The sequence below is a fragment of the Oncorhynchus keta genome, unplaced genomic scaffold, assembly GCF_023373465.1.
Source record: "Oncorhynchus keta strain PuntledgeMale-10-30-2019 unplaced genomic scaffold, Oket_V2 Un_contig_6244_pilon_pilon, whole genome shotgun sequence".
In the NCBI taxonomy this organism is placed as follows: Eukaryota; Metazoa; Chordata; class Actinopteri; order Salmoniformes; family Salmonidae; genus Oncorhynchus; species Oncorhynchus keta.
In genome coordinates this window covers 1128667-1150060 of record NW_026288751.1, presented here as the reverse complement: position 1 = coordinate 1150060, position 21394 = coordinate 1128667, and the positions used below count along the sequence as shown (strand labels likewise).

The 21394-nt window shown below is 41.4% G+C and overlaps 1 protein-coding gene and 1 long non-coding RNA gene across 2 annotated transcripts in view; one reads left to right on the top strand and one right to left on the bottom strand.

Moving 5' to 3' along the window:
• Nucleotides 1-14365, top strand: part of LOC118391349 (neurofibromin-like) — a 70561-nt gene extending 56196 nt beyond the window's left edge. The window contains exons 43-58 of the mRNA XM_035782670.2: nt 1375-1436; nt 1657-1798; nt 2202-2303; nt 2711-2851; nt 3027-3153; nt 3245-3376; nt 3545-3680; nt 3862-4019; nt 4250-4375; nt 5178-5299; nt 5381-5481; nt 5597-5739; nt 5843-5889; nt 5973-6189; nt 7599-7698; nt 8054-14365. Of these exons, the coding sequence (XP_035638563.1) occupies nt 1375-1436; nt 1657-1798; nt 2202-2303; nt 2711-2851; nt 3027-3153; nt 3245-3376; nt 3545-3680; nt 3862-4019; nt 4250-4375; nt 5178-5299; nt 5381-5481; nt 5597-5739; nt 5843-5889; nt 5973-6189; nt 7599-7698; nt 8054-8213 (2016 nt within the window). The 3' untranslated portion in view covers nt 8214-14365. The remainder of the gene's footprint in view (nt 1-1374; nt 1437-1656; nt 1799-2201; nt 2304-2710; nt 2852-3026; nt 3154-3244; nt 3377-3544; nt 3681-3861; nt 4020-4249; nt 4376-5177; nt 5300-5380; nt 5482-5596; nt 5740-5842; nt 5890-5972; nt 6190-7598; nt 7699-8053) is intronic.
• Nucleotides 14366-16393: 2028 nt separating this feature from the next.
• LOC127925777 (uncharacterized) lies at nt 16394-21339 on the bottom strand. The gene is made up of 2 exons (XR_008122185.1): nt 21192-21339; nt 16394-16826 (listed from the first exon to the last, which is right to left on the bottom strand). It is a non-coding gene; the product is annotated as an uncharacterized LOC127925777 (long non-coding RNA).
• Nucleotides 21340-21394: the final 55 nt, after the last annotated feature.

Genomic DNA, 21394 nt, shown 5'->3' with positions numbered 1-21394 from the left:
CTACTAAAGGACACCAATAAGAAGAAGAGACTTGCTTGGGCCAAGAAACACAATCTATGCTTTGGTCTGATGAGTCCAAATTTGAGATTTTTGGTTCCAACCACCGTGTCTTTGTGAGATGCAGAGTGAGTGAACGGATGATCTCAGCATGTGTGGTTCCTACTGTGCATGGAGGAGGAGGTGTGAAGGTGAGGGGGTGCTTTTCTGGTGACACTGTTGGTGATTTATTTAGAATTCAAGGCACACTACAGTGCCAGCTGTGCCATCAGAGTTCCTGGGTTTGCGACCAGGCTCTGTCGTAACCGGACGCGACCGGGAGTTCCGTGGGGCGACGCACAATTGGCCTAGCGTCGTCCGGGTTAAGGAGGGCTTGGTCGGTAGGCATGTCCTTGTCTCATCGCGCACCAGCGACTCCTGTGGCGGGCCGGGCGCAGTGCGCGCTAACCAAGGTGGCCAGGTGCACGGTGTTTCCTCCGACACATTGGTGCGGCTGGCTTCCGGGTTGGATGCGCACTGTGTTAAAAAGCAGTGCGGCTTGGTTGGGTATCGGAGGACGCATGAATTTCAACCTTCGTCTCTCCCGAGCCGGTACGGGAGTTGTAGCGATGAGACAAGATAGTAGCTACTACAACAATTGGATACCACGAAATTGGGGAGGAAAAGGGGTCAAATTTTAAAAAACAAACAAACAAAAAAATAATTCAAGGCACACATAACCAGCATGGCTTCAACAGCATTCTGCAGCGATTCACATTCCCATCTGGTTTGTGCTTAGTGGGACCATCATTCGTTTTTCAACAGGATAATGACCTAACACACCTCCAGGCTGTGTAAGTGCTATTTGACCAAGGAGAGTGATGGAGTGCAGCATCTGATGACAGGCTCTCCACAATCATCCGAACTGGTTATGGATGAGTTGTACCGCAGTGTGAAGGACCGTCCGGGATTGGGAGTCCCATAGGGCGGCGAAAATTGGCCGTCATTGTAAATAAGAATTTGTTCTTAACTGACTTGCCTAGTTAAATAATGGTAAAAAAATAAAAATAAGTAGCCAACAAGTGCTCAGCATATGTGGGACCTCCTTCAAGACTGTTGGAAAAGCGTTCCTCATGAAGCTGGTTGAGAGAATGTCAAGAGTGTGTAAAGCTGTCATCAAGGCAAAGGGTGGCTCCTTTGAAGAATCTAAAATATATTTAGATTTGTTTTCACACTTTTTTGGTTACTACATGATTCAGAATGTGCTATTTCATAGTTTTGATTATTTGACAATGTAGAAAATAGTCCAAATAAAGAAAACCCGTGAGTGAGCGAGTGTGTCCAAACTTTTAACTGGTACTGTATATGCTCGTAATTGTGTTTCCCCTCCTCCACAAGGCCTGTATGAGGGACATTCCAAGCTGTAAGTGGCTGGACCAGTGGACAGAGCTGGCTCAGAGGTATGGTAAACTCACACCAACTTTTAACACTAACACTGGCTCAGTGGAGGCAACCACACTGTCTGCTCTAAATGCTTAGCTTACATATTTTCTGATGATGTCAGAGCAATGTAAAGAGGCTTCAGACCACTTGATTGGCTTTTATAAGGCATGTGTGTGAATGGATTGTATTCATCATTCCCTCCATCTCTTCCTCGCTCCCTTCCCTTCCCTCCATCAGGTTTGCGTTCCAGTACAACCCGTCCCTGCAGCCCAGAGCTCTGGTGGTGTTTGGCTGCATCAGTAAGAGGGTGACCCACGGCCAGATCAAACAGATCATCAGGATCCTCAGCAAGGCCAGCCCCCTGCTCAGCATAGACCGGGTCTGTGTCCCATCACTCTCCCCTGCTGCTCGCTACGTCATATTATACCCAGAATTAAGACATCTCATGGAAACCACGTCCTGACATATTGTACTATCTTGTCACATGTATATGTAGTGTATCTTGTACTGTGTCTTTGCCAGTGAAAAAATAGATTCTATCACTTCAAGTAACTGCGCTTGCATCTTTTGTACTTTTTTTTGTTTTTTTTACCTGCTAAGTGACATTCTAAGTCCATATGAACATCACTACTCCTAGTGCTAACTTCGCACGTTTTCAAATAGATTCTGCTACAATTATTGGGATTAGTTGTACGGTGTCTGATCCTGTCTGTTGAAAGGGTCTGTGTTTGTATAACCTGTGCTGCCCAGACTGAACTGACCTGCTGTCTTGGGTCCCATAGGGTCTGGAGAGCTGTCTAAAGGGACCTGATAACTACAACAGCCAGGTGTTAATAGAAGCCACAGTCATTGCTCTCACCAAGCTACAGCCGCTCCTCAACAAGGTACACACAAACACACAGATGGCAACTCTCAAAGGCTAATTTAAGAGATGTGCTAAATGTTCTGGTGAGCTAACTTCCTCGTGTGTGTATGTATGTGTGCCCGCCTGCAAACCACATTCTATTGAGTATAACCCACATGTTTGAAGCAGGCTTACTGAGAGGAGGGAAGTTATTTTGGCCCTGGCCTGTATGTGGTGAATTGGCTGCTGAGCGACAATGGATGTTGGCAGTAAATGGTCATGCGAGACTCGCTCTGACTGCAAGTGTGTTTGTTGGCCCTCCACGGCTCGCCTATGCACAAGGCCGTGTGTGTGTGTGTGTGTGTGTGTGTGTGTGTGTGTGTGTGTGTGTGTGTGTGGGACAGTAGTGGTGGTGAGAGTAAATAACAGCCTGTGTTTTTCCTTCAGGACTCCCCCATGCACAAGGCTCTGTTCTGGGTGGCCGTGGCTGTGCTCCAGCTGGACGAGGTCAACCTCTACTCTGCCGGCACCGCTCTGCTGGAGCAGAACCTCCACACACTGGACAGCCTCAGGGTCTTCAATGACAAGGTACTAAACACACAAACATATACACACGGTACCAGACACACACCCATTCAGAAGGTTTGTCTTCCACAAACATTCGGCTCACATTTTCGGCCAGATCTTTTTACAGTTTCACTTTGATTTCATTATCTTTCCCTGACGTGAATTGTGTGTGTTCCTCCCGTTTCTCCCTGTACAGAGTCCAGAGGAGGTGTTTATGGAGATCAGGAAGCCTCTGGAGTGGCACTGTAAACAGATGGACCACTTCGTGGGCCTCAACTTCAACTCCAACTTCAACTTTGCACTTGTGGGTCATCTGTTGAAAGGTAAGTAGGTGGAGGTGTCTAAGCCTCGGGTCGGCTGGGGACTGCATGCATGGGGACTGCTCTTTGTCTAACCACCCACCTCTCTGTCTAGGGTACAGACACCCCTCCCCCAACACAGTGGCGCGGACCATCCGGATCCTCCACACACTACTGGCCCTGGTGGGAAAACACCTCAACTGTGACAAGTTTGAGGTGAACACCCAGAGTGTGGCCTACCTGGCAGGTGAGTTAACGGAGCACTCCACAATGAAGCCATACTTTTATTTTTCAGCCATAGTAGGATTGTTCATATTGTCTTTAAACAATGGTATTCTTTATTCGCATGGCAACTGTTTCTGTGTAGAAAATAAACTGATATAGTATTGAATTGACCTGTGAAATGTCTGTGTAGCTCTCCTCACTGTCTCGGAGGAGGTCCGGAGCCGCTGTAGCCTCAAGCACAGGAAGTCCCTGCTCCTCTCAGACGTTACCATGGAGAATGTTCCCATGGACACGTACTCTGTGCACCACAGCGACCCCAGCTGCCGGTGAATGACTACAGGGCTGACTGCTGAGTTGATGTAGAGGCTGATAGAGTAGCTGCAGCACCAGCTGACTAAGCAGAATTTGTCTCTCGCTGTATCGAACAATGTCAAAGAGGAATTTTATGGACCGTATGTGTTCACCTTTCAGAATGTTTTGTTCTTCACTCCCCTCCCTCTGTGTCAGAACTCTTAGGGAGAGTCAGCCGTGGACGTCCCCCAAGGTGTCGGAGCGCTACTTAGTGGTCCACTACCCCACAGGGGGGCAGATCAGCCCGCGCACACGGAAGTCCATGAGCCTGGACATGGGCCAGCCTTCCCAAGCAAACACTAAGAAACTGCTGGGTAAGACACCTATCAGTCATTCTCTGCTGCTAGATCCAGGCCTCTGACCAACAGAGGAGTTTTAACATGCGACAACTGATCGGAGGTATTTAGACTATATACATTCATACATGATTACTTGGATATCCATAGAATATCCATGCATGTATGTACTAGTTTAGGTATGGGGAGTTGACCTGTGTATGTATGCCCCATTGTTTAACATGAGTTTTTCAACGCTGGCTCACCAGGCACTAGGAAGAGTTTTGATCACTTGATATCAGACACTAAAGCACCAAAGAGGCCAGAGATGGAGTCTGGAATCACCACGCCTCCAAAGATGAGGAGGGTGGCGGAGAACGATTATGAGTGTCCAGGTCAGTTTGTCTCCTGTATACCAGACACTTACACAATGTTTTTGGCTTTTGACACTGATTTTAAAGGGGCAACCTGTAGTTGAAACAATGATAAAGTGTTTTCCCCGCCACTGTTTCGGTAAAAAGCTGAGGCATGGGGCTGGAGAAATGTAACCAATCTCAAATTCATAGACCGCCACGGATTCAATAACTGTCAATCCATGATATCAAATTGATCATTTTAACCATGTTCTGAGGCTATAAAGTGTTTGTTTACATTTACTTTGGAGTAAAACAACCTTATTTTGGGTCCTGATGGGGTCAAACAATTGAACTAAGCTCATGAGTCATTTTCTAAGTTATATTGGGCTTCCAGAATGGCGTTACGGTCTAAGGCACTGTATTGCTGTGCTGGAGGCTTCACTACAGAATTTGGTTATTTCCCAGGCTGTGTCAAAACCGACCGTCATCGGGAGTCCCACTAGGTCGGTGCACAGTTGGCCCAGCGTCATCCGGGTTAGGGGAGGGTTTGGCTGGGGGGGTAGGCCGTCATTTTGTTCTTAACTGACTTGCCTAGTTAAATAATAAATATATATATATATAATTTTTTTTTTTTTTTTTTTTTTTTTTCTTCAAGTATCTTTGGGACATATAATTCATTTAAGTCCAAAAATGATTGTGGCAACTGCAGATTCTTTGAAACTGGCACAGGTCCCTATCGCTCTCTCTCACACCCTCATTCGCTCACACCCTCGCTCACTCTCACACCCTCGCTCTCTTTCACACACCCTCGCTCTCTCCTCCCCTCCCTTCCATTCCACAGAATCGACCCAAAGAATCTCCCACCATACTCTGAGGAAGGTCTCTGTGTCAGAGTCCAACGTGCTGCTGGATGAGGAGGTCCTCACAGATCCCAAGATCCAGGCTCTGCTGCTCACTGTCCTGGTGAGACCACTCACTCCGCTTCTCTCCCACTTCCTCTATATTAGTTTGTGCCTATTTCTAACATGCTTGTCTCTACTACAGGCTACGTTGGTGAAGAATACAACAGATGAGTTTGACCAGAGAATCCTCTATGAGTTTTTAGCTGAAGCTAGTGTTGTCTTCCCTAAAGTCTTTCCAGTTGTGTAAGTGTTTCATTTCAACCCAATAAAGTATGTATTTTTTCCAATCCCCTTTTAATGTGTACGCATGCGTAAATAACTTTCATCCATTCATATCATCTTGTGGTTTTCTCTCCAGTCATAACCTGCTGGACTCAAAGATCAACACCCTCCTATCACTGTGCCAGGACCCTAATCTCCTAAACCCCATCCATGGCATCGTGCAGAGTATGGTTTACCACGAGGAGTCACCCCCCCTGTACCAGCCCTCCTACCTGCAGAGTGAGACTCCACCCACTCCTCCCGCCATACAGTTACAACCATGGCAACTGGAGTGACAATGACCATTTAATCCTCATCAATGTTTCTTTGGTTTCTCTCTCAGGCTTTGGGTTTAATGGTCTGTGGCGATTCGCTGGGCCCTTCTCAAAGGTGAGCAGACACAACTCATTTAACTCTTTAGAGTATGAAGGTTTATTGTCAGTGTTAGTAAATTATATTCCTTGTGCCAACAGCAAACCCAGTTCCCAGACTACGCTGAGCTGATAGTGAAGTTCCTGGATGCTTTGATTGACACGTATCTGCCGGGGATCGACGAGGAGACGAGCGAGGAGTGTCTGCGTACGCCCACGTCGCCCTACCCCCCGCCGGGCCAGAGCCAGCTCAGCATCACAGCCAACCTCAACCTCTCCAACTCCATGACCTCACTGGCCACCTCCCAGCACTCCCCAGGTCTGATCAGATACAGTGTACGCACACACACGAACACATGCAGTCAAATCCAGCCCTTCTGTCTCTTGGCAGATTTGATTCTTAGGAATAGCTGTGATACTTTAGAGTCACCTTTATCTCAAACAAAATAAATATTTGATCCATTGACCTGTCTGCATTTTATCTTCATCTTAATATAGTCTGGCCTGTTTTAGTCTTTCCATTTTACCAATCAGAAGAATAAACTTGCGCTAACAAACACATAATTAGAAAGAAATATAAATGACCATCCATCCATTTCCAAATGAATCCAACATCATCTGAGAAGTTCCATCCACTATATGTATCATTACATAGTGGTTCCCCAACCTGGTCCATGTGTGAGGCTTATTCTCTGTTTCTTTAACTCATTAATGCATGATCTCAAAATGGATCATTTAGTGTTCACACACATTTCATTTAATGTTTGTGTTCCCTTTTCCTCCTCATTTGTTATGCTTGATGCGGTGTATTTTATAGACCATCTCCAACAAGTCTCATTAGAGCACCACCAAGGTGGTGCCCCACCCCCCCCTGAAATGACGGGTACAACTAGAAACGATATACACTCCCCTATGTATTTATTTGGACAGAAGCTAAAACTTTTAATTTGGCTCTATACTCCATCAGATGTTTGCTGTGAGGCGACAGTACAGAATGTCACCTTTTCTGTGAGGGTATTTTCTGTCTGTTTTACTGTTTAGAAATGAAAGCACTTTATGCATCTAGTCCGCCATTTGAAGGTGTCATTAGTATTTGGAAAAATTCACTTATAGTTTATGGATGCTACCATGACTGAATCGTGATAATCATGAATGAATTACAGATAATTATGAATGAATGGTAATAATGATGTGTGAGAAAGTAATTGATGCAGTACCAGTAACAGGGGAGGTTAGCATTTTGGGGGTTATGATATCTATGCCTCTAACTTTCTCCCTCATTATTATTCACGATTCATTCTTGATTTTCCGTAATCATGGCAGCATTCCACATTTGTGTTCAGAACATATTCTATTCTGGATGTCTATATACTTTTGGAAATGTTTCATTTGTTTTGGTCCTGAAGAACATTTGAGTAATTCATGATATGCCACTATTTTGGAAGAAGGAATGAGCCTCTTGCTCTATATTGGACATTTTATTTGGAAATAAAGATACTTGATTATATAGATGGACTTGGTATGTATACTTATAATCTAAACCATATTGTCTGATACACCTGAGAATGCTGAATGAATCATTTTTTTCCCCCTCATGATTGATTTCTGTCACTCTTTGTTATGTTTTGTTTTTGTTAATCATGTTGCTCTTTTGTTTCCTGTCATTCCTCTTTTTTGGGTTGCCATGGTCACTCCCTCCTGTTTCTTTCCCACTCTGTGTCTGAGAAGCTTCTCTGCCTTGCTCTAAGTCCGCCGTTTTCACCCCACACCTCGTCCGGCCAGGTATTACAGCTCCTCACTCCCAGGCACACGGCACAGCCTCTCAGAGGTGTGTGGGGGGAAGCAGAGGCCCATCACAAAGCCAAACAACACTACTGGAGCATTTGTGATGAAGTCTTTGTACATAATGTTTCAATGCCCGTACACCATATGTCCTGTTTGTTCAAAACACAGAGCAACCCTGTTGCGATAAGTTGGAGCACTTACATCAGTCCATGGGTAGACTACTCCGCCTATTGTTGGATTTGTATATAACAACAGAGAATCTCTGTAGTTATATACACTCTTCAGGTGGATGTCTCAAAAGCGTTAGCATTTCTGTAGAATTATATAATAGAATAGTTTCTCAATTATTAGTGTGACATATTATACCTGATGGCGTGTGTCCGTCCATCCTCCGGCAGGCATCGACAAGGAGAACGTGGAGCTCTCTCCGACCACGGGTCACAGCAACAGCGGACGCACACGCCATGGTTCTGCCAGCCAGGTGCAGAAGCAGCGCAGCGCAGGCAGCTTCAAACGGCCCAGCATCAAGAAGATCGTATGAGAGATGCCCACCACTAGGACCCCCCCCCCCACCAGGGCCGCCCATGCCAGTCATCATGCTGCACTCCTACTCCAACTCTCCTGTCTTATCGATCTCTCTCTCTCTCTCTCTCTCTCTCTCGCTCAGCCTTGATTTTCCTCAGTTTCCTTCTGTTGTTTTTTGCGTGTTTCTTTGACCCTAACCCGTCCAGTCAGCCATATTTGCTTGACGATCAACATATATTGAAGAACTGTCTGAATATGATGTTTTGTTTGTGAAGCCGTGTCTGAGTCTGCCGTTGTTTCATTTGGTCTTTTTGTGTCACATAATGAGCTACATTGGAATCCTTTTTTTAAAACCGCATCAGTTGAAAGAAAGCACTGACAACACTGCAGAAACTGTAGGGATCATAGTATCTGAAGCCATTTTGTTGTCTTGCTTCTTTTTTCTTGGTTGAATTTTCTATCATAATGACAAAGTATAATGAGAACCATTTCTGTGATTTGCACAACATTCTGTGATTCAACATGCATGTATATGTGTTTGTTTTTGCCTTTAAGTTAGTAGAAGGACATGTTTCTTCAAGCTGAGAGAGCTTTGACAATGGGCTGAATTAGATCAAAATATGAGCTGCAAATGCCTCTCATTGAGACATGGACATGACAATAGAGATTGGACCTTGGGACCCAGTGTTGAGGAAAGGGATCCCTCTCACCCACCATCACTGCAGAGGGAGAGCACTACCCTGAACCACACACACACCGTTCTGGAGGAAATCACTGAAAGCACTAAAACCATCCTGTATTTGCAACATCTGTGAAAAGCATGGCCAACAACAGACATTAGTGATTTACTGTGCTGTGGAGGTGGGGGCTGGATGATCAATTTGCCCTGTTTGAGCTTTGTCAGGCACAATCCAATGATGGCCAAGCCATGTGTCTTCATTGGCTATTGATTGTCCAAGCTGTGGGGATTCCTCTTGATTAGGCAGTATTTTCATTCTCACATGATGGAGTGCCAGAGAGGGTCAACTAGACAGGCCACTCTGGTGTTGGAGGACAGCAGTCCTGCAGGTGTCAGAACTTAAGCTTTTAATCAGCTGTTCACGTTTCACAACACAATGTCAGGGAAAGTTGGGAAGGAAAATCTGGAGGAAAAACAGGAATAGACAAAATGTCCTCCTATGTTGGAATGGACATTGGAAATCCGCCTAAGCTTTGAGATTTGAAATGTATAATATCTATAGTAGTAGTCTCAGTTGTAATTGTCTCATTCTTGCCCACACTTACTGTAAACACACATATATATGCACACACAACACACTTGGGAGGTTGTTTTGTTCATTGTGTGCCTTTTCTAGGGTTTTCGTGTGCGTGTGCGTGTGCGCGTGTGTGTGTGTGTGTGTGTGTGTGTGTGTACCGTATATATACAGTACCAGTCAAAAGTTTGGCCTCACCTACTCATTCAAGGGTTTTTCTTAATTTTTTACAATTTTCTACATTGTAGAATATTAGTGAAGATATACACACTATGAAATTACAAATGAATCATGTAGTAACAAAAAAGTGTTAAACAAATCAAAATATATTTAAGATTCTTCAAAGTAGCCACTCTTTGCCTTGATGACAGCTATGCACACTCTTGGCATTCTCTCAACCAGCTTCACCTGGAATGCTTTTACAATACTCTTGAAGGAGATGCTTAGCACTTTTTGGCTGCTTTTGCTTCACGCTGTGTTCCAACTCATCCCAAACCATCTCAATTGGGTTGTGGTTGGGTGATTTGTGGAGGCCAGGTCATCTGATGCAGCGCTCCATCACTCTCCTTGGTCAAATAGCCTTTACACAGCCTGGAGGTGTGTTGGGTCATTGTCCTGTTGAAAAACAAAGGATAGTCCCAGTTAAGCGCAAACCATGGCGTATCGCTGCAGAATGCTGTGGTAGCCATGCTGGTTAAGTGTGCCTTGAATTCTAAATAAATCAATGACCGTGTCACCAGCAAACCATCCCCACACCATTACACCACCTCCATACATCACAGTGGAAACCACACATGCAGAGATCATCTGTTTACCTACTCTGCGTTTCACAAAGACACGGCGGTTGGAAAAAATCTCAAATTTGGATTTATCATACCAAAGGACAGATTTCCACCGGTCTAATGTCCGGTATTCTTTAGTAGTGTTTTCTTTACAGCAATTTGACCATCAAGGCCTGATACACTCAGTCTCCTCTGATCAGTTGATGTTGAGTCTTGAACTCTGTGAAGCATTTATCTGGGCTGCAATCTGAGGTGTAGTTAACTCTAATGAACTTCTCTGCAGCAGAGGTAACTCTGGGTCTTCCTTTCCTGTGGCGGTCCTCGTGAGAGCCCGTTTCATCATTGTGCTTGATGGTTTTTGAGATTGCACTTGAAGAAACTTTCAACGTTCTTGAAGTTTTCCAGATTGACTGACCTTCATGTCTTAAAGTAATGATAGACTGTGATTTCTCTGCTTATTTTGAGATGTTCTTGCCATAATATGGACTTGGTCTTTTACTAAATAGGGCTATCTTCTGTATACTACCCCTACCTTGTCACAACACAACTGATTGGCTCAAATGCATTAAGAAGGAAAGCAATTCCACAAATTAAGTTAACAAGGCACACCTGTTAATTGAAATGCATTCCAGGTGACTACCTCATGAAGCTGGTTGAGAGAATGCCTAGAGTGTGCAACGCTATCAAGGAAAAGGGTGGCTACTTTATAGAATCTCAAATGTTAAATATATTTAGATTTTTTTAACACTTTTTTGGTTACTACATGATTCCATATGTGTTCTTTCATAGTTTTGATGACTTCACTATGATTCTACAATGTAGGAAATATTTAAAATAAAGAAAAACCCTGGAATTTGTAGGCGTGTCCAAACTTTTGACTGATACAGTATATAAACACACACACCCACACAATACCTTATGATACAAGTACACAGTCATTACTAATCAGCTGCCTGACAATAATGAACCTGTATGGTTAAATATTGTAAAACATTGTTAACATTCGGTACCTCTTGTCAAATAAGTATTCAAACAGAAAGTCCATGACTCTAGGGACCAGAGTTGCTGAGGGTTTGCATCTACAAATGTTGCACCTGTATTTAAGACAATGAAATATTGAAGTCACAACAGTATTGTTTTCAGTTAGCTCTTTGTTTTGTGAAAATTGGTGCCAATTATGTTCCAGGATCAAAAGCTAAAGTAAATCTGTCCCTGTTCATGATGTAAATAGTCAAATAATGTAAGGTAATTACAATCAAATTGTATTGGTCGCATACACAATGATATAGTTATGAATTATTTATGAATTTAATTGTATAATTGCAAAATAAATATTTAATTTGAAAGATTAGAAATATGAAATAAGTAATAAGGCACGAGGAGGTGTAGTATATGGCCAATATACCATGGCTAAGGGCTATTCTTAAGCACGATGCAACGCTGAGTGCCTGGATACACCCCTAGCCATGGTATATTGGCCATATACCATAAACCCGAGGTGCCTTATTGCTATTATAAATTGGTTACCAATGTAATTAGAGCAGTAAAAATAAATATTTTGTCATACCCATTATATACGGTCTGATATACCAAGGCTGTCAGCCAATCAGCATTCAGGGCTCGAACCACCCAGTTTATAGTAAAAAATAACCTATGGTAGTAATCACCTCACGACACATATCTACTGAATAGTGTTTTCCATGTTTAAAATTAGCCTACTGAAATGCTGCCAAAAAGAGCATTGTGAGGGATTGAGACTATTGTCAGACAGTCTGTTCTCAGACAGGAGAACTATGTGTATTGGGAGTAAAGCTGTACAGGTTGTTACTGGCCCTTCTTGCCATTGTCTTCCCTCATTAGTCGATAGTGTGGCACTTGTAAAGGTATAGGCATAGGGGTCAGTCCCATGATGCAGTGTGGCAGGCCCTGGGATGCTGCACCAAAGACTAGCTTGCAGTAGCGAAAGGAAAATCAAACCTGTTCTGTAGTTTTATCATTTTTGACTGTCTCTGAGCCTTTTCAGTTGGTCCGATATGTATTGCACAGATAGACTGAACGTGTGGCAAACAGTAGAGACTTCCCTTTCTGTAACAACAAGGTGCAGTTTGTTGAGCAGCACAGGAGTCCTCTGGTTACACCTTTCAATTTGTTGTGGAGACTGGTTCCTCATTTCTGCTGTTTGAGGTTACCAGTGCCATACATTGAGTCTAAGTCATGGTTGTTTTGGATGCTTGTGCCAACTCCTTCAGAATGTTTTTTTGTAAATGACTTGTAATCATAATGATTATCCTGGGGTAAAACACAATTCGATGAGATGTTTTTTGACTTGCCTTTGCTGAGTAGAGCATGTGCATTATGTACACTGAGTAGGAGTTGGTGTATAGAGATAGGAGGGAGGATATGAAGACTTGACAGTTTTAAAAAACACTAGTGTTTTACTGGCCATTTAGTTTGTCCCATACATCCAGCCATCTTAACAATCAACAACCATGCTCAAACATACATTTGTTTTCCTATTCTATTAATCTGATTTAGATTTGACATGATGACCACAAGAAAATGAACAATGTGCACACTTAGTTGTTTTTTCCAAATTCAAAGTGTGTTGGTGCTGTTGAGAGGTAATGAACCTTGTGTGATGAAGTTGAACTCCATGCCTGGATTTTGTTTACAAATGTTTTATTATACTTGAATCAGGAGGGGATATGTCCAGAAGAAGCAGTTCCACATCATGGAAAGGGAAAAAAAATACAGATTGAAAGATAAAATGGAGCAAGTTTACCAAACATAATCAACCAGATTTCAAAAGATCTAGTGTGAAGGAAACCAAAGTTAAGGAACGGCAATATAGTACAAACAAACTCTAAAACTACTGTGTATTGATGAAGTCCAATAAACTAACCCACAAATAACAATTTGCTTTTTTTATGGGAATGAGAGATGATACAACTAGTGAAAGAGAGATGGACCAAGCTATGAATCGATGCTTTTTAGTCAATATCGCAGCTTTCGTCATCATGCACTATGATGTGTGTATTGTGAAAGTATCAGTTATTTAGTTCTGTCCTCATCAGACTTTTAGGAACTGTACAGATCTGTTTCAAGCGCATATGATTTGAAGAGTGAACCCAACCAACTGTTTCTATTTGATATTTCTTTATTTGACAGTGTATAGCAGGCGGACAGAACACTGATAACCCTATCTTCAATAGACCCCTTCTCAGTGTCTCATCTGAAAGGTTAGGCTGGAGGGAATGTTTTTGCCTTGGTTTTACTCAATGGAAATGTGCCACTTTAAACAACTGAAAGGAATGAATTCACATACAATGTGTCCTAAATTGAATGAATTGAACATGTCTGTACTTGAAGGCTCTAACATTTATTTGCAGCAGCATAGGAGAGAGAGTGTATATAGATATCAGTTAACCACTTTGATCAATGCAAAGGATAAAACAATTTAAAAATGTATTTTCTCTTCAAACGTTGCTTTTAATATACAGGAATGGCCATTTGGACTTCCTTTCAAAATGGTAAAGCATAGAAATGACAGCTGAAAAAGTTTTGGATGCAGAGCACCCCCACCACCTGTTATCACACTAATACCAGAGGAAAGTGTGGGAGCAGACACTTGTCTCTGAAAGGCAGACTGAGCTCTCTGTAAATGTGTTGTTGGTTTTCATGATTCTCAACTGAAGTCAATTGTGTCTTGCGCTGGTGTGATATCTCCTAATTTGGCACATCTCAAGGTTATGCAAAATATTTTTAACCACTGGCCACAGTTTTACTGTTTCTTTCCCTCATTTTTTTACACAGTAAGCTCCACCTCTGTAAATAATTTTGTGTAAAAATTGACAAAGGTATATTTACTACACTGTAAATACATGTGATGATATATTGTATTATTTAGCTTTTTGTAAAGCAGTTAGTTGCTGTACATGTAAAACATACAAATTGAATTATTCTAGTGTTAGTAATGATGACCTCTCCATCCGTCACTGCATTGTCATGAACTATATTGAGGAAAATAAAAGGTTCAAATCGAGGATATAGATGACTGTGTACTCTAAACCTTCACTGTATGATATAGGTTGCTGTCCTCATCTGACATTTACAGATGTTGCCCTAATAAATAATTTCTGTCCGACCTCTAGCTGCTGGAGTCATATTTGAAGATAATGTATGTGTGTTTTTGAATGTGCTTTTGATGTACAATTTATTGATGATGAAAGATAGTGCTCCCCCTCCCTAATTAGTAAAATAAGAGAGAAAAAATAAACCCCACAGGGCCATAAGTAAATAGGGATATGAATTAGAATTAATCAGGGGGATTTTTCCACAAATATACAGGTGTTATCGAATTTGGCTAACTTTTTATTAAAATGTATTGTAGTGAGATCCTTTATTTATTTTGGGATATGAATTCCGAGTATGTCCAATTCACCGTCGTCCCATTATATTGGTAAACTGCACGGTAACGTAAAAGGTCCGATACCTAATATATTGCTTTTATCATAATTCGGATGTAATCCAGAGAGGTTCGAAAAATGATCTAGATCCTCTATGAGGCTGTGGAGGGATCCAAATTGCTGATTTCAAAGTAAACATGAATCGTCAGTGTACAATGACACCTTTGTTATTAAGCCCTGGAGTTCTAGCCCCTTGATATTATTGTTGGATTTTAATAGCTAATATTTTGATGGCCATAATATGTAAATACTCCTCTTAACAATGTATTACTTTCTGAGAAGTAGCCATTATTTACTATTTTACACCTGGTGTTACTATACATAACTTTTACCCATTGTATAAGAGATTCTACCAAATAAAAATTATCCAAACGTTTATATATAAATTCCAGTCGTACTTTATCAAAGGCATTTTCAAAGTCAGCTATGAATACCAGGCCTGGTTTCCCAGATGTTTCATAGTGTTCTATTGTTTACAGTACTTTATAGCCTTATATTATCTCCACTGTATTGTCCATGTAAAAAAAACTGTCTGATTAGGATGAATAATATCTGACAATACCTTTTTAATTCTATGCGTTATTCATTTTGCTAGGATTTTGGCACCACAACAATGAAGTATAAGGGGTCTTCAGTTTTTTTAGGTGGACTGGATCTTTATATTTACCATCTGGGTCATGTTGCAGTAATAGTGAAATTAGACCTTCTTGCTCAGTATCTGATAGTCTATCATTTTTATAGGAGTTGTAAAACATGTTAATAACAGACCTTTGAATACAAAGAAAAATATTTGATATACCTCAACTGGTATGCCATTCAGCCCTGGAGTTTTTCCGGACTTGAAGGCTTTAATTGCATCTAGAAGTTCCTCCTCTAGAATTGGGCCTTCACATGAGTCTTTCTGTACAGCTGTACATTTTACACAATTCATTGAAAAAAATAATGGATGATGCAAACATTTGTAACAAGTTTCAATACATTATTTTTGGTAGCATTTCTTTGTTGAAGATTAAAAAATAGATATATTTGTTACAATATATTCCATCCAGTTTAATATATTACAAAAAATAAAGCACACTTGATCTTTCTTGAATAAGTTCCTCCATTTATTTTTGTTTTTCCTCTGACTTCTTCTGTGCCTCTGTTACCTGTTTTTATTGCTATATACAGTTCCAGTCAAAGGTTTGGACACACCTACTCATTCAAAGGTTCTTTATTTTTACTATTTTCTACATTGTAGAATAATAGTTAAGACATCCAAACTATGAAATAACAGATAGAATCATGTAATGTAATGTGTTTGAGCCAATGAGTTGTGTTGTGTCAAGGTAGGAGTGGTATACAGACGAGAGGCCTATTTGGTAAAAGACAGCTCAAAAAAGCAAAGTCCATCGTTACTTTAAGAAAGGAAGGTCAGCCAATCTGGAAAATGTCACTACCTTTGAAAGTTTCTTCAAGTGCAGTTGCAAAAACCATCAAGCGCTATGATGAATCTGGCCTTCATGAGGACTGCCACAGGAAAGGCAGACCCAGAGTTACCTCTGCTGCAGAGGATAAGTTCATTAGAGTAAACTGCACCTCAGAAATTGCAGCCCAAATAAAAGCATCACAGAGTTCAAGTAACAGATACATCTCAACATTAGAGATATACAGCAAAAGGAGGATAATATGGATTTAATGGACCGTAAATGAAATCACACGACAATCCATCATCACGCTCATGCACTTTTTTATTTCACCTTTATTTAACCAGGTACGCTAGTTGAGAACAAGTTCTCATTTGCAACTGCGACCTGACCAAGATAAAGCATAGCAGTGTGAATAGACAACAACACAGAGTTACACATGGAGTAAACAATAAACAAGTCAATAACATAGTATAAAAAAAAGAATCTATATACATTGTGTGCAAAAGGCATGAGGAGGTAGGCAGTAGAGAGAGGTGCAGTAGAGAGAGGTGCAGTAGAGAGAGAGTCAAAAACAGCAGTTCCAGGACAAGGGTAGCACATCCAGTGAACAGGTCAGGGTTCCATAGCCGCAGGAAGAACAGTTGAAACTGGAGCAGCAGCAGGTGGACTGGGGACAGCAAGGAGTCTCCCTTGATCCTAGGTCCTGGCAGTGTTGTGCAGACTCAGGACAACTGAGCTTTGGAGAAATACACACATTTAAAGAGGAGTACGTAATTTTCTTTCTAATGATCATGATCTTTTCGTCAAAGAAGTTAATTAATTTTTCACAGCTGAAGTGAACACCATCCTCTCTAGGGGAATGCTGCTTTTTAGTTAGATTTGCGACAGTATCAAAAATAAATGTTGGATTGTTCTTATTCTCCTCAATTAAGTTGGAAAAATAGGATGATCGAGCAGCAGTGAGAGCTCTTTGGTACTGTCTTTCCAAGCTAATCGGAAGACTTCCAGTTTGGTGTAGTGCCATTTCTGTTCCAATTTTCTGGAAGCTTGCTTTTTTCTGTATACCAGGGAGCTAGTTTATGACAAATGTTTTTTTGTTTTTAGGGGTGCGACTCCGTATAGGGAATTACACAAGGTTAAATTTAGTTCCTCAGTTAGGTGGTTCACCGATTTTTGAACTCTGACGTCCTTGGGTAGGTGGAAGGGCATCTAGGAAGCTTTGGGTTGTTTGAGAATTTATAGCACAGCTTTTGATGATCCTTAGTTGGGGTCTGAACAGATTATTTGTTGAAATTGCAAAGGTAATAAAATGGTGGTCCGATAGTCCATGATTATGAGAAAAAACATTAAGATCCACAATATTTATTGAGTAGGCTGCATAGATTTCAAGACGAAAATGCAGTCTTTTTTTGTAAACTGAAATTTACTATCATAAATGTTAGCAACACCTCCGCCTTTGTAGGAAACATGGGGATATGGTCACTAGTGTAACCAGGAGGAGAGGCCTCATTTAACACAGTAAATTCATCAGGCTTAAGACATTTTTCAGTCAGGCCAATCACATCAAGATTATGATCGGTGATTTGTTCATTGACTATAACTGCCTTGGAAGTGAGGGATCTAACATTAAGTAGCCCTATTTTGAGATATGACAATCTCTTTCAATAAAGACAGTAGGTCTTTATTCCAGTGAGATTGATAGAGCAAACACCGCCATGTTTAGTTTTGCCCAACCTAGATCGAGGCAAAGACAAGGTCTCAATGGGGATAGCTGAGCTGTCTACACTGACTGTGCTAGTGGCAGACTCCACTAAGCTGGCAGGCTGGCTAACAGCCAGCTGCCTGGCCTGCACCCTATCTCATTGTGGAGCTAAAAGAGTTAGAGCCCTGTCTATGTTCATAGATAACATGAGAGCACCCATCCAGCTAGGATGGAGTCCGTCACTCCTCAACAGGCCAGGCTTGGTCCTGTTTGTGGGTGACTCCCAGAAAGAGGGCCAATTATCTACAAATTCTATCTTTTGGGAGGGGCAGGAAACAGTTTTCAACCAGCGATTGAGTTGTGAGACTCTGCTGTAGAGCTCATCACTCCCCCTAACTAGGAAGGGGCCAGAGACAATTACTCGATGCCGACATCTTTCTAGCTGATTTACACGCTGAAGCTATATTACGCTTGGTGATCTCTGACTATTTCATCCTAACATCGTTGGTGTCAACGTGGATAACAATATCCCTATACCATCTACACTCACCAGTTTTAGCCTCAGCCAGCAGCATCTTCACATTAACCTTTACGTCAGTAGCCCTGCCCCCTGGTAAACAGTGTATGATCGCTGGATGATTATTACCTGCAATATTAGACTTAAAAATAGAGTCACCAATGACATGGGGTTTTCAATTTGTCAGAGCTAATGGTGGGAGGCTTCGGTGTCTTAGACCCCGTAACGGGTGGAGAGACCAGAGAAGGCTTGGCCTCTGACTCCAACTCGTTGCTTAATGGGGAAAACCGGTTGAAAGTTTCTGTCGGCTGAATGAGCGACACCGGTTGAGCATTCCTACAGCATTTGCTTCCATAAACCATGAGAAAATTGTCCGGCTGCAGGGACCGTGCGAGGGGCTTTATACTACTATCTGTACTTATTGGTGGCACAGACGCGGTTTCATCCTTTCTTACACTTAAATTACCCTTGGCTAATTCCGTGCAAATATTCAGTCAATAATATTTCTCAAATACCGGAGCCTGTTAGTTCAAATAGACTTATTACAATAGTAATATAAGCCAAGCTGGGTCATGAAAAAAAAATCCAGTCTTGGCACACACCCTTTACACAAGTTTCATCCTTATGTCACACACATACAGTTGAAGTCAGAAGTTACATACACTTGAGTTGGAGACATTAAAACTTGTTTTTCAACCACTCCACACATTTATTGTTAACAAACTATAGTTTTGGCAAGTCCGTTATGACATCTACTTTGTGCATGACACAAGTAATTTTTCCAACAATTGTTTACAGACAGATTATTTCACTGTATCACAATTCCAGTGGGTCAGAAGTTTACATACACTAAATTGACTGTGCCTTTAAACAGCTTGAAAAATGACAGAATATTATGTCATTGCTTTAGAAGCTTCTGATAGCCTAATTGACATAATTAGAGTCAATTGGAGGTGTACCTGTGGATGTATTTCAAGGCCTACCTTCAAACTCAGTGCCTCTTTACTTGACATCATGAGAAAATAAAATAAAAATCAGCCAAGACCTTAGAAAAAAAATTGTTGACCTCCACTCGTCTGGTTCATCCTTGGGACCAATTTCCAAATGCCTGAAGGTATCACGTTCATTTGCACAAACAATAGTACGCAAGTGTAAACTCCATGGGACCATGCAGCCGTCAAACCGCTCAGGAAGGAGACGCGCTCTGTCTCGTAGAGATGAACGTACTTTGATGCGAATAGTGCAAATCAATCCTAGAACAACAGCAAAGGACCCTGTGAAGATGCTTTGGGAAAAAGGTACAAAAGTATCTATATCCACAGTAAAACGAGTCCTATATCGACGTAACCTGAAAGGCCGCTCAGCAAGGAAGAAGCCATTGCTCCAAAACCACCATAAAAAAGCCAGACTACGGTTTGCAACTGCACATGGGAACAGAGATCGTACTTTTTTGAGAAATGTCCTCTGATCTGATGAAACAAAAATAGATCTGTTTGGCAATAATGACCATCGTTATGTCTGTAGAAAATTTGTGGGCAGAACTGCGTGTGCGAGCAAGGAGCGTGTGCGAGCAAGGAGGCCTACAAACCCGACTCAGTTACACCAGCTCTGTCAAGAGGAATGGGCCAAAACTCACCCAATTTATTGTGGGAAGCTTGTGGAAGGCTACCCGAGACATTTGACCCAGGTTAAACAATTTATTTAAAGGCAATGAAACCAAATACTAATTGAGTGTATGTAAACTTCTGAGAATGTGCGAACCCACTGGGAATGTGATGAAAGAAATAAAAGCTGAAATAAATCCTCCTCTCTACTATTATTCTGACATTTCACATTCTTAAAATAAAGTGGCGATCCTAACTGACCTAACATAGGGAATGTTTACTTTGGTTAAAATGTCAGAAATGATGAAAAACTGCATTTAAATGTATTTGGCTAAGGTGTATGTAAACTTCGACTGTAGTAACTCCTCTTTATGTTAATGACTCATCCCCTCTGGCATTTAGCCACCGTTATATTTTTGCCTTGCAATCATTTTAGTTTGGTTTAACATGAGGGCATGGAAACTTTAGAGGCATAGCAATTGTTAAAAAATAAATAGACATGTCCACTCCCCAGACAGGAGCATGTGTAATGGTGTCTAATGACCCAGACGCACATATCGAGTGCACTATTCTTGCTGACTCTTCTGAAATTAACACACATGTTCTGGAAAATTCCCAATACTAACGATCGTGTCTGAAGCTGGGTTTGCAGCACGGCTATCCTCGCCATAAGGCGATCGTTCTTGTGTAAATTATGAGTACAGCGACTGCAGTTAGAGTCATAATGTTAATGTTACTACTCAGCTTCGGCTGGTGGAGGTCATGAAGAACCGTGTCCAGATAAAGCATCCGGGGTGAAAAAGTTGAATGAAAAAAGTTGAGCGAGATAATTTTAAACAATGTAAAACGGTAAAACCGTAAAGTTGGCAGGTAGCAAAGTAACGTTTGAAACAAACCGCACAGCAGCACGTAAACGAGTCCACAAGATTAAAGAGCCAAGTCTGTTAATTGGCCAATAGCATATTTAAAAGGATCAACCTTCCTTGCTGATCTGTTTGAACAGTTTGCAAAATTGTTAATTAGTATCATCACTCCTTTTGAGTTTCTTTGGCCATGGGAGAAATATATTTCGCCCCCAGTCCTTGTTCCGTACAACTTCGTCTGAAGGTGTAAGAATGAGTTTCCTGTAAATATATAATTTTCATTCTCTTTAACCAGGTAAAAACTGATAGTCTTTATAGATATATTCTGAACCATTACAATTATAGCTAGTTATTACAATTATAACTAGCTATACTTATTTCCACACAATGATATACACGTTTTGATTATACTTACCATGTTTGATGTAGTTTGTTTATTACGACTACATGGAAGTATGATAAACTACCAACCAAGCATATACAAAATGTTTTTATAATGATAAAAAAATAATTCCAGCCGTTGTTGGGTTATGAGTGAAGGAGGAAATGTATGTAAAGGGAATACCCCATGTCTGTGCCCTACTGGAGTGCGTTGTCACGTTAAGCCACGCCTCGTGG